The 12,611-nt window shown below is 53.3% G+C and overlaps 2 protein-coding genes across 2 annotated transcripts; one reads left to right on the forward strand and one right to left on the reverse strand.

Annotated features, from left to right (window-relative positions):
- Positions 1-2,229: 2,229 nt before the first annotated feature.
- CORC01_12717 (uncharacterized protein) lies at positions 2,230-4,605 on the forward strand (the record flags this gene model as incomplete). The annotated part of the gene is made up of 2 exons (XM_022624335.1): positions 2,230-2,642; positions 2,697-4,605. The coding sequence occupies 2 exons, from the start codon at positions 2,230-2,232 to the stop codon at positions 4,603-4,605; spliced, it is 2,322 nt and encodes a 773-aa protein (XP_022469153.1).
- A 3,492-nt stretch (positions 4,606-8,097) lies between these two features.
- On the reverse strand, positions 8,098-9,825 carry CORC01_12718 (FAD binding domain-containing protein; the record flags this gene model as incomplete). Its single annotated transcript, XM_022624336.1, has 2 exons — positions 8,098-9,274; positions 9,356-9,825. The coding sequence occupies 2 exons, from the start codon at positions 9,823-9,825 to the stop codon at positions 8,098-8,100; spliced, it is 1,647 nt and encodes a 548-aa protein (XP_022469154.1).
- Between the last annotated feature and the right edge of the window lie 2,786 nt (positions 9,826-12,611).

Here is a 12,611-nt window from a genome sequence, read left to right on the forward strand (position 1 = left end):
GTCTCGAAGACTAGCCCGAATAGGATGTCGGGAGCCCGTTCATCAACTTTCATGGCTTGCAAGCTGAAAAAAACATCAATCAATTTGACGGGCGGCAAGGCGGCAAAGTAACGGCTTCGGCACACTCTGACCAGTCTGCTACCCTCGAGCATTTCTAAATCTGCGTCAATTTTTCAAGCCGTGGCCCTTATGCCATTACTTGGGGCAAATGTTGTTGCTCATATTGTTTTTGATCATCAGCTCCTGCAGGGCGTTTCTTTGTCAGTGCTTTCAATCCTCTGGCAAAGAACGCATAGACCTCGAGCTGGCAATTCTACGTACTTTTGCAAATAGAAGCACAGGGTCCAGTGGGAGCCAAGACAGCTGAATAGCCAGAGTGCAAACGGATGAAACTTCAACGGCAATGAGGGTGAGGGCCTTTGTTGTTCTCCCCGTACAGTTCAGGATTAGATTGCATTCCAACAGGTCACGCATTTCAACTACTACGACAATGACCGGACGAAATAAGATCGAATTGAAGCGAGACCCGACTGGAAGGGCATCCGCACTGCTTAAGCCCGAAGCTAATTGTGCCGGAGCAAAGACTTTGAGTGGGCGAGACTACATTCGGCTCACCGTCAGATGGCCTTCCGGTGGCGTCCATTACGACGACGACGACGTACTCAGAGAACGAAGATGGGATTCTTAGGATTTGGACCATACGAGACCACACCGATACAATTGCGGACCATGGCCTTCCTGATTTGGTCAGCTAGAAATATAACACCAACAAAACAAGAGCCGCATCAGGAACTGGACGGTTTGATGGTTTGTGGCGCCCAGAAACAGCCCACTCACTCCGCGGACTGCAGAGCTGAAGAGCTGCAGAGCAGACGCAATGGAACGAACAGGGCTGGAGCGACGAACCACGCCGTCCCAGCGCCGGTGGTTTTCCACGTCCCCAGGAGAGCCCAGGACGGCCCTTTTCCCCCCAAAATCGCCTTCCCTTTGACTTGACTTTGACAAATTGTACCACTAGACTCGCAACGTGGGTTGAGCTTGGCATGAAACGTCGCCCAACGCCGCAACGTCGACAGTTTCAGATGCACCAGCTCCCGTGCGCTTAAACCACGTTCCTTGCATGTCCACACCTTAATCAACGCCCCGATTCACGTCCCGGTTGCTTTCTTTAGCAACAAGCTACAGCCACCCTCCCTGTTCCTGGGTGCCGTGTCGCGAGCAGTGTGGGAGAGGAACCAACTGTAGTTCTTGGTTCTATACCAGACGGATCTACGCATAAGCCAGGGCCCCACAGGGGACGCGCAACCCCTTCTCTCGTTCTCGAGTCTCTCTTCCTCTTTCCCCTACCAACGAGGCGCTGATCCCATACGCTCTGATACAGCTCCGTGAAGGCTGTCTTGCCCATGCTGCAGAATCGTCCGTCCAGCTGGCGTCCCGGCAGTGGCGGGGTTCCGAAGGATCATCACCAAAGTCCTTCTTTTTCGGATATCGGAATGCGACGGTCTGGAATGGAATACCACGAAGCCCCCGCCGCCTCGTATACATTGTAGTCTCACTAGACGGAGATCGGGGATGAGGTTAGGTCCAACTCGTGAATACGGGACCTGCCAAGCTCGTTCAATCCAAACGATACGATGATAGGCTTGGAACTTGGGGAAGGGATGGAAGAAGCACTTCGTCCGCAACGACTTGAGGCTCATTATTCCCCTGTCCCCGGCTTGGCGGCTCAAGGCTAATCCTTGCTCGCTCCGCGCGACGTTGGGAACTGAGACAGTCGGGCGTGAGAATGGTGGACAGTCAAGTCAGAGCCATAGAGGCAATGAGGCTCGGCAGTGCCCGAACCCTGGACATCCCAACTAAGACCGACTGCTTGCCTCTCTCCGCATATCAGCCGGTCACCTTACCCCCTACCCCCCCCTCCACCGGCTGCCGACTGGTCGGTCCCATCTGCTCGCTCTGTTGCATGATATGTGAGTACTTGTGTGTCTTCTATACGTCCAACACACTGTGCAGGGAGCTCGCTTGTTTGAAAAGTAAGGCCTGAGCCGGTGTCTGGAAATGGACGCAAAAACGTCACTTGCACAAAGTATTCCCTTCGTTATAGTATTACCCTTCGCCGTCCCCCCCACTACCTCACCCTTAGCTACGCTCGAACTCTTTGCCAGGCCAAGTTTTCATCACCAGATGTTTTTGTGATACCCAGATACCCAATTTCTCACTCCGGCAACCATGGAGCGAGCACACTCTCTACTTACCAGCACGACACGATCCATCAGCAGCAGCCGGTCCAGCACCCGTTCATCCCGCTCAAATTCATTATTTCAGTCAACCCCAGGACAGGAGAAGGGGGAGTTCTTTCTCCCCGCACCAGTCACTACGATCCCACAACCGAAACTCCGGGTGCGCGCGATACTAGGCCATTGCCTGTATCGCAGGGTTGTGATATGGACGGTGACAATTTCCATGCTGATCGCGCTCGCGTATCTGAATACGCCGCTATACACCCGAGATGGAAAGATTCTAGGAGATGATTACAGAATAGGCGGGGTGGGCGGTGACTCCCAGAAGCAGGGAAGGCCGGTACCGCCTGAGGAAGACCTCGTTCTCGACAGTGACATGCCGTCATGGCTCAAATTCAAGCAGTGAGTGCGATCTCGCTATCATAGGTTTCTGACCAGTCCACTGACGCCACAAAGCCTCAATGGCTACTTCAACGGTCTGAAGTCGATCGTAGCTATCGCCAACCACACACCTGAATATCCCAACAATTCATTCCCGGCACCGGTTACGACCGTGCCTATTTACCATGATACCCCTCCTACACCCACCCCTTACGTGGCTCATCCAGATTACACATCTACCGATTACCAAAGAGACTTTCACCCCGTCACAGAATGCTTCATCGACGAGGAAGACAAGATTGCCGTACCCGACATTTTCGCCTTTGAAGGTGTTCCCCAACATCAGCCTGACCCGGCCATTGGCTCCCACACCGTACTGGGCCTCCGTAACGATGTTTGCTTCGATCGATTCGGCCGCTACGGGCCTTACGGACTCGGCTACGACATGCGCGAGGGAGGCACCTCTCAGGGTCAGGATACGGAGCAGGAGGGAGCCGAAATCGTTTGGAACAAAACCGGCAAGATTGATTACAGCCGGGTTGATTGGGGCGTCGCACAAGATCGCTGTGTCGAACGCAACAGCGCCCGCTTCAGCAATGGCACCAATCAAAGCAAAATGGACCCGATCTATGGCGAGCCCGAGACCAAGGAGACTGGGTTGAGGCAGATTGGCCGTATTGCTGTCGTCGTCCGTACCTACGTCGGGTTTGAATGGACACAGCACGCCATCATCAACTTCCGTGCCATGATCTCCGAGCTTTCTCTCAAGTCTGGCGGCGAGTATAGCGTTCACTTCCTTCTCCACGTGAAGGATAACGAGGCTCCCATCTGGTCGGATCCGTCAGTGGTACAGAGCATTCTCGATGCTAATGTTCCCACCGAATTTCACTCGCTCTGCACTCTATGGTCAGAAGCCGAGATGAAACTCTATTATCCGGGCCATTTCGCTGACGCCATCGAAAACCCTTCGAACGGAGACATTCACGGAGTCTACCGCAGCGCACAGATGCCCCTACAGGTATTTGCCCTCCAGCACCCCGAATACGCCCATTTCTGGAACTGGGAGATGGACATGCGCTACATTGGCTCTTACTATGAACTTCTTGATCGCCTCGGATCTTGGGCCAAGCAACAGACTCGGACCCTTCTCTGGGAGCGGTCCTCTAAGTATTACATCCCCGCCGAGCACGGCTCTTGGGATGAATTCGCCAGCGTCGTTGAAAGAGAACTCAACGCATCAGGTCGCCGCGCCATTTTGGGCCCCCAAATCTTCCCGGGCCGTATGTCGCTGAAGAGCGAAGAGGCTGGCGCCTCCATTCTTCCTGCTTCATGTGCCCGTGGTGGCGACCCTAACGAGTGCGGTGTCGGCGAGGAAGCCGACCTCATCACCCTGAATCCCCTCTTCGACGCCGACGAGTCAGGCTGGGTTTTCGCCAAGGACGTAACCGGCTACGAAATGGTCTTTGCTCCGCCACCACGCCGATGCTCCATTGTCACGGCCTCGCGACTATCTCGCCGGCTCCTGGCCGCTATGCACGAAGAGATGTGGCGCCTGCATCACAGCATGTTCTCGGAGATGTTTCCCGCCAGCATGGCTCTCCACCATGGCTTTAAGGCGGCATATGCACCTCACCCGGTATTCCTGGACAGAGCATGGTATCCCTTCAATACCATCGAAAAGGCCTTCAACGGCGGCCGCGATGGCACAACGGGAGGTCACGGCAGCCCCTTTGACATCAGGAACGAGCATAATCACAAGGGTACCAGCTGGTACTACAATTCTGAGTTTGCTGGTCTACTCTGGCGTCGATGGCTCGGCTACGCCCAAATGGACGGCCGCGGCGGCAATGGTGGTCGAGCAGGCGAGGGCACATCACGCGGAGGCAAAGATGAGGAGGCCAGCAAGGACAGCTCTGGACGATTGTGTATGCGCAGCATGCTCCTTCACCCGATTAAGTGGGAGAACCCGATTGAGAGAAATTGAGAGATGCTAAAGCGCGTTTTTTTTTTTTTTTTTCCTATCAGACACTGAGCTATCGACGAAAGTCTATTTCATCGAGGTGACGAACACAAAGCGTTTTGCGTTTCTAAGGTTTACTTGGCCTGGAAAGTTTGCTTTTATGTTACGCCGACCTCTTTCCTGCTTGCATTTACAAAACCTGGCTACATAGAGTGTACATATCGAGACCACGACGACACAGTATGGATTGGGACGTTATTCCAGCCAGGGATTTACGACTCAACCCCACGAGGCATCTTCCTTTCCTTCTTGCGAGAGAAGAAACAGTATGATTTATTCCGTGGAAAACACACTACGCAAGAGAGCGCTGGCAGTTTCGTGGACGAAGCGTGGAACGAAACATTTTCTGTACATAGAGCGCAAAACCATCGCTCTTTCTTCTCTGAACATTCATAGCAATGTTTCAACAGAGACTGACATATTCACATACTCAAGTCAAGGATGGCAAAGTATCGCGACGGCGTTTGGGGCAAATTGGCTGCGACTGGGGCCAAAGATTTTAGGTTTTGATGTTGGACGAGGAGTTAGCGATAGGTCAGTCAGAGACTGAGTGGCAAAAAAAGATGATTCATTTTCATTAAATTTCAAGAACTACCTCATGTGATTTTAGCTGCATCTGGTGACGGACAAATGAGACTGGAAAGGGTAGATCCGATCAACACGAGATCTGCAGCATGAAATTTTTCAAGCCTTCGCAATGGAAGATGACCGATCAGTTGACAAGGCGTTCGTCGCAAAGGCGGGATACGACAATGTGTCAGGGTCGCGAGCCTCACCCTGAAAGCAGAGGAAAGGACCCGAGTTTGCCCCCAGATTCACTGTGCATCTGTCATGACTCTCTCGCCCCCCCATCTTCTCCGCTTCCTCCTCCCTCGCTCCTCGTTCCCCTCCTCGTCTGCCGGCCTCTCTCCAGGTTCTAGACTCCACCTCCGCCATGAGGTAGGGCCGACCCTGGCGAGGCCTCCTCTTTCACATGGCAGGACAGGGAGTTACCCACAAGAGAGCCCGGCAAATAGTTGCCGCTCTGTTCAAAGAAACTCCCCGAAATACGGAGAGCGAGCCTCGGTGGTCCCGTATCACTGGTATTACAAGGCATATGTCCAACCTTTCCGCCAGTGGGAGCACCTTTGTTATTAAGTTGGAGGCCAGCGGCCGCGCACGCGGGGCTGGGCCAGGAGAGAACCAGGAACTCGACTCAGAACAAGCGGCAGAGGGAAGAAAGTCAGTTGTGACAGGGTTTTCCTGGGTACCTTTGCAGTCGGCACTTCCCTGCCACATACCGGACCGATGGGTCAGCGAGGAGTCCGCGTCGACTCGGGTTATAGTATGGAAGACGCGGCCACCCTCCAACCTCCTCCTCCTCCGCTTGGATGATACTGGGGAAACGAAGGTCGGTATCTCCGGATGAACCGACCGTCTTCGTGTTTTTCTCGGTTTCGGGATGAGGTAAGCAAAGCACGGGATCGTTTTCCTTGTTTTGGCGAAACCCCCTCCTCTCTGTCGTGTTCCAGAGAGATGAAGTGCGAAGAAACCCGCGGCTGGCGCAGTTTTGTTTCCTGGTACTATACGGAGTATGGTGATGACAATGTAATATACGTGTAACTGTAAACACGATGTGGAAACAGGGGGCAATCGCTGTCTATCCGGTGCCTGTACCTAATGCTACCAAGATCTTCGGATTCTCGTGTGCTGGCTGAGGAAATGTGTGATACACTAAATGAATTCCTTATTTCGTCCAAACCTAGTGCGATCCTAATTCCGCACTTTCTGTTTTCTTGTCATTAAAGTAGTCGACGGTAGTACATGGTTGATTTGCAAAGTCAGGAACACGGCAAACGTAATGGGATTGAGTTCTGGGCTAAATCACAGCCACGCGGGTACCTTTTATGGTATCAGTACACGTGTATCTTGGGCCCTCGGAAGATGGCTAGCGTAGATAAAGGTAGAAAGTCTAGATCTTAATCAGCACCCACCCCGGGTCACATGGAATACAAGTGGAGAAAGTTGACGTGAACACTATTGAAGCCCTAAAAGTGATGCAGAGATAGACAGGGCAGAATCGGCGGGATGGTAGCTTGGCAGAGCATGATTACGAAGACCGGTGCCAGGAGATGTTGAGGTTATCTGGTTTTGGACACACCGCCAAAGACAAAGATCTCTACTTCCCTGTCTTGGTAGATGGCGAGCAATGAGGCGGTATCGTATATGCCCGGGACACCGCACCACTGTTCGGGCCGGCGATTGTGCCGACAGATAGCTCAAGCAGACCTTTTGTCAACTTCACCACTCTAAAGCGACAAATCAGACACGAGTCTTTAACTCCACGCTATTTCTGCCCGTCCAACAGATTCGGTGACAATGCTACTTGATGTCAGGACCGGGTAGTCTGAAACGGGTTCCTTCTTTACGGCGAGAAGTCTGGAGAGTGCTTGAAGCTTTTTAGTATGTCTACCACAACGGTGATCCGTCGAGCGTTGGAAACCCCGGTCGAGTCTCATAGAAAGTAAGGATTTATGTTCTTGCGGCATAGTGAAATGACTTGGAAGAAAAGAATACGTGTTGAAATATGTGCACATCGAATATTTCCATTATTTCCTTGTCTTGCTGTCCATTGAAGGTATACCTCACACCGTAACTATGGACCTAGGATCAATATATCTTGGTCATTCAAGACACATCATAGGACCCCAACGCGTTCAGCGCCGAAAGGTAGAGAAATATCAAAGTCTTCATCTCGACGTTTCTTGAGACCAAAAAGATGAGCAACGGGTATTCTGGTCGCAAGAGGCAAGATGGAATGGGTGAAATTCGCTGGGGAAAGCATCTCCAGTGAGAACGGGCCAATTTATCAACATTTTCTACGCGATATCTCAAACTGTTCCTACCCGACCGAAGCCAAGCATCGAGAAAAGCGAAAGGAGGATGAAGCGCGTGAGAGTTTGCCCAGTCTAGATGCTCACCCCGAGCGAGAAAAGCGTCTCTGGGCAACCTCGCAAGCTCTTTTCTCCTTGGACGAGGTAGCGTCGTGAGATCCTGCGGATGCCTACCTGACATGCACTCGCAAACGCCGATGGAGTGCCAGGTAGACTGAGGGCGATGTGGTATGTTCGTAACTCGGATTTCAGTTCCCTTGGGTTCGGTCATGACTTTCCATGGTTGAAAGGGCTGAATCTGAGTTACATGTTACCCGAACATCGATCAAGTTCGCCCGTGGATTGATGTAAAGCCATAGATCGATTCCACAACTTTTAGCCGACTTAGGCACGGTATTGATGCTCGTCTAGTCTATTGTTGATGAACGAGGGAATTTAACGCGGGAGTTATTCAACCTCGGCAGTTCTTTCAACTCTGAGCCTGACATCGTGAGCAAAAGGGACATAAAAGGAATGCTCACATTCCATGAGTGCTCCCATCAGGCTGTATCCATTTCTGTCGTCTTCAAGTTCATCAAGGCCATTACCAATCACCATCTCCTGCCGTCACTAAGCTATCAAACCTATTCCCCCTCCCAGTCACAAACCTCATCTTCTCATCACTCATATCAGACTCTCCGGGACCGTCACCAGTCCGATCAGGAAGCAAGTCCTCAATAGCCCACGCGATCCTCTCAGCGCCCGCCCGCGCGCCCGCAAGATTAGCTGAGCCGGGACCTAATCTGAGCGCAGCCATCCGACCTGTCACGAAGAGCGGAACGTCCTTTGACCACTTCAGATCGTCATCGATGCATGGGATACCCCCATGGCCGTGAATGGGATGCTCCCTCAGCATCGTCTGCAAATACGGCAGGCTCGAGTAGTCCGTCTGCACGCCTGTAGCGAAATAGATGAAGTCCATCCCCGGCAAGCCACCTTCTTCCGCAGCCGGCGGCTCCGTCTTGACGTTCCACACCTTTTTATCCTCGTCGAAGCGCGCCTCGGAAAGCCTGGTGTTGGTCAAGAGACGCAGGCTGCCCCGGGCAATGTGCTGCTTCAGGCGCTTCTGGTACGGCGGCGTGATGCTGCCCCCGCCCCTGGCGCTCTGGATCTGCTGCAGCCGTTCCTCGTCCGAGTCGGCAGACCAGAAGTACGCCTGCTCCACGTTGCGGAACTTGCCCATCCATGCGAGGTCGATGTCGAACGGCTTCACTTTGCAAGGGCCGCGCATGAGGTGCCAGACTTTTGTCACGCCGCGCCGGATGGCCAGGTCGGAGAGCTGCGCGGACGTGAGGCCGCCGCCCACGACGAGGACGTTTGTCGTCTTCTTTGCGGCCATCTTGGCTTGCACGATGGGGTCGGGAAACTTTTGGATCTGCATGCTGTGGCAGACCTGAGGTGGCGCCGCCGCGCAGTTGGATTCGCTGCTGTTGAGGCCCAGGACGGGAGGGATCGTGGGTGCGTTGGCTGGGCCGACGGCCAGGACGACTGTTCTTGCGTAGTGGGTTCCCTTATTCGTGTGGACTGCAAAGAGGTTTGCGTCGGGGGAGACTTGCTTGATGGTGCGGTATTGGATGTCTTCGACCTTTTCGTTCTGGATGAGCCCTTCGCGGAGTCCGTAGCGGTCAACGATGCATTCGCAGTGGTTGGCGAATAGGTTCGTAGGGGGCGTGAAGTAATCTTTACGGTCTCGTTCGTCTACTTCGACGACGGCGTGTTGTCTATGCGATCGTCAAGTCAATATCGAAAAATCGTAAGCGAGAGAATGAGGACGAGGACGAGGACGAGGTGCTACTGCTTACTTTGGGTTCCTTGACTTGAGCCTCGCCTTGCGCAGGTGCTTGCTAATCTCTTTGCCAACACAAGCCCTGAGCTCTTGGAGCTCGTTCTCCTGGTTCCGCTCGTGAGCCCTAGCGAGCAAGGCGTCACGATCGCTCGGGTCAACGTGAAAGAACATGGGGCTCCGGAGGTGCGTGATGTCAAACGTCTTGAAGAGACGGTTCCAGCGGTTCATCCACTCGTCACCGGTGGCGTCCAGAACTAACGTCGAGTACCGCTGGCTCCGCACCGGTGTTCTCTTCTCAATGATGTTGCCGTTGCGCCTGTTCTTCAGGGGCATACGGCGTCCGTACTTGCGGATCCAGTGGTACCGCTGATGCTCCTCGTCTGTGAAGAGAGCCGAGGGAGAGTGCTCACATAGACGGGAGGCCACGGCCAGGCCACAGGGGCCGGCGCCGATGATGAGGACGTCGTGGATGAAGGCTTCTGTCATGGTGAGATATGACCGGGGGCCAGTCTTTAAATCTAAATGGTCATGAGGTAGTGTATATATTGAGGGGGACAGCAGAGTAGCTAGACGCTTTCCCGGGGAGTCTGATGGTTTTGTTATCCATCGCGTCACCTCTTAACCCGAGCTTGCCTCCCTGGACCACCTAGTCACGAGGAAATTCCACGAGCAGCTATGTCGACCTTGATGGCCTGCTAATAGTATAGAGCACTGCGAAACCAATGAAAGACGCAGCTGGTAGCTGTGATCCCTGTCCGGGGTGTTTCTGATGGCTCCATCTTGTACTGAGGACCTTGATGGGCAGCGGAATGGAGCAGAATGAGGCAATAGCAGGCGGGCGGAAACGATTCATGAGAGGTGTTGCTCTTGAATATGGAACCAAGAAAGAAGGAAACAAAAGATCGTGTCCGTCCCAGAAAATGCGGGGAGGAGCGCTAGACATGCGTCTCAAGACGAGCCTGGGGCGTACTGGAGCCTGTGACCCGACAGCTAACAACAGTGCTGCGTCGATCGTGAAGATTAGACTTGATACAGCCTGATGGCAACGAAGTCTGCCGGGGGAAGGAAACCCCCCTTGGTAAGCGTGGTTTGTCTTCTCGGGGAGTAATCATACTTTAACGTAGCTGGTTCGGTCAGAGCACGGCATATTGCCGGGCGTTTACCTGAAGCGGTGACCCACATCGGCGGTCGTCCGGGATTCCACTAATCCCGCACACCGGTCACTCGACCGACCGGATGTCTCCGCCCGAGCCAGGCCTCCCGAGACTCTGACTCCGTACTACACTCCAGGTTCCAGATTCAAACGAAAATGCTGGCACAGAATACCATAAAATCGATGAATCGGAAATTCGAATTAATAGCCGATTCATGCATCCGTCGCATCCCAGGCAGGTGGGTCGAGGAAGAAGACGCATGAACTGTCAATTTGATGAATGAACCTCGTTGGCATTGTTACCCATATCGTTGCTGCGAGTGGAAAAGACCGCATCTTGGATGGCTTTCCATCCACCAGCTAACGCGCCCTGACATGATGCTGCGGAGAGGTTGGTTCCTCACCTGCCATCTAGATGAACAGCTCGGATCCATCGGAGGTTCAACCGAACCACAACGTGTCGACTTGTCAAGTCTTCCATTTTGACACCCTCGCACGCGTGTGCCACTGACAACTGGCAGCAGTGTCATTCATGGCTTCTACAACGGTACGTATCTTCCTTTCTCAGAGCTCCTTCTCGTGGTCCCCGTGCCCCCCTTCCTCCACAGGAAAAGAACCCACATTCTCCCCAACAGAAATCTCGTCATCCCTGCCGGGCATAATTGACCCGCAAAGGCATTTTTTTGGTCCATTTGGTCTTGGACGATTGGTCCGCGTTAGCCAAGCCACGACCTTCCGTCCTCTGGCTCCTCCCTCGACGTAATTGTGCAGTGCATTGCTCGGTTCAAGCCACACAGCACGATGACGCCACTTCCTTGCACAACACTGGCCATTACGACAGAATCCGCCCCCTAGAGCAGCTGTGCAGGGGGCAGTAAGGACAAGCACAGCTGCACAAGCTTGGAGCCATACCTTAGCACAAGCCGCAAATTTCCCATCGGGGTGTTTATGCTCTCCATCTCCTTCAACCCCCTGCTACCATGCCCCATGCTTCTCGAACGAACAACGCGTTGCTCCAGAATTCTTCGAGAGCGTTGGAAATGGAAGGGGAGTGAAACGATAGACCAAGCATGCTGCTTCTCAGGCCATATTTTATGGTCTTTTGTTTCCTTTTTTTTTTTTGTCCTTTCTCCTTTTTTTCTTCACCTTCACCTTCTGCTACTGGAGCGCTGTGGCATGCTCGCATAGAAATCGTAACCGTGTCCTTGTGTAAAACCGAATCTCGATGCACATCGTGGCATTTTCCCAACTCGTGACACGCGACTGTGCTCTAAGTCGAGTAGGTGCGAAGAAAGGGCGCCATCCAACAAGCCAATGACCCAAGTCCAAAATCACAAGTCGAAAAGCCGAAGCTCTGCTCTCATTTGACACCAGGCGTCCTTCCCATCTACCCGCGCTTGACGAAGCTTCGAATGCTACAAATGCTACACCGCAGCAGCTCAGCTTCCCGGTTGACACTGGCGATCCATCAATAACCAGCCAGGGCCAACCTTAAAAAAAGTTTCAATCCCATGGTCCGCGTCCCGCCGACCGGACAAGTCGCTCCTCCCCCCACTAGCTGCAGGTCTGGTTCCGTATCATATGCGCCTCTGCCTCCTCTTGATTTCGCAATCTCTCAATCACCCGAGCACCTCTTCCTACTGGACTGGACTGGCCTTCCCGAAACCGCGTAAGGGTACACCGACTTCCTACGCCTTCCGTCCTCTTTCGTGTCCCATTGCCCTGTCCAGCATTGGGTATCCTGCCGCTCTGCTTCGTTGGCAGTTTGCACCAAACAGGAGCCGTGCCTTTTTCCGCCCTTGCCCTGTCTCTGTACATCTGTCTGTTCTGTCCTGTCTCGTCTTTCCACCTTTTGCCCACGACATCATCATCATCATCATCATTGCCTTACCCACACCTCCTAACATTCTAAACCAAGGCACAACACCCACACCTTTGGGAAACCCAGGAACCTAGCTCCAACTTCTCCCGACCCGAAGTACCTACCTACCTACAAATCCAACTTTCCCATACCCTACGACATAGCCCGCCGATCTACAGGGAACACCTCACTCGACCCATACTCATACCCCTTCCTTACCTAAGTCGCAACCAGCAAGTCTACGCGGGAAGACGACAG

The sequence above is a fragment of the Colletotrichum orchidophilum genome (genome assembly GCF_001831195.1).
Source record: "Colletotrichum orchidophilum strain IMI 309357 chromosome Unknown Scaffold_163.1, whole genome shotgun sequence".
NCBI classification, from domain to species: Eukaryota; Fungi; Ascomycota; class Sordariomycetes; order Glomerellales; family Glomerellaceae; genus Colletotrichum; species Colletotrichum orchidophilum.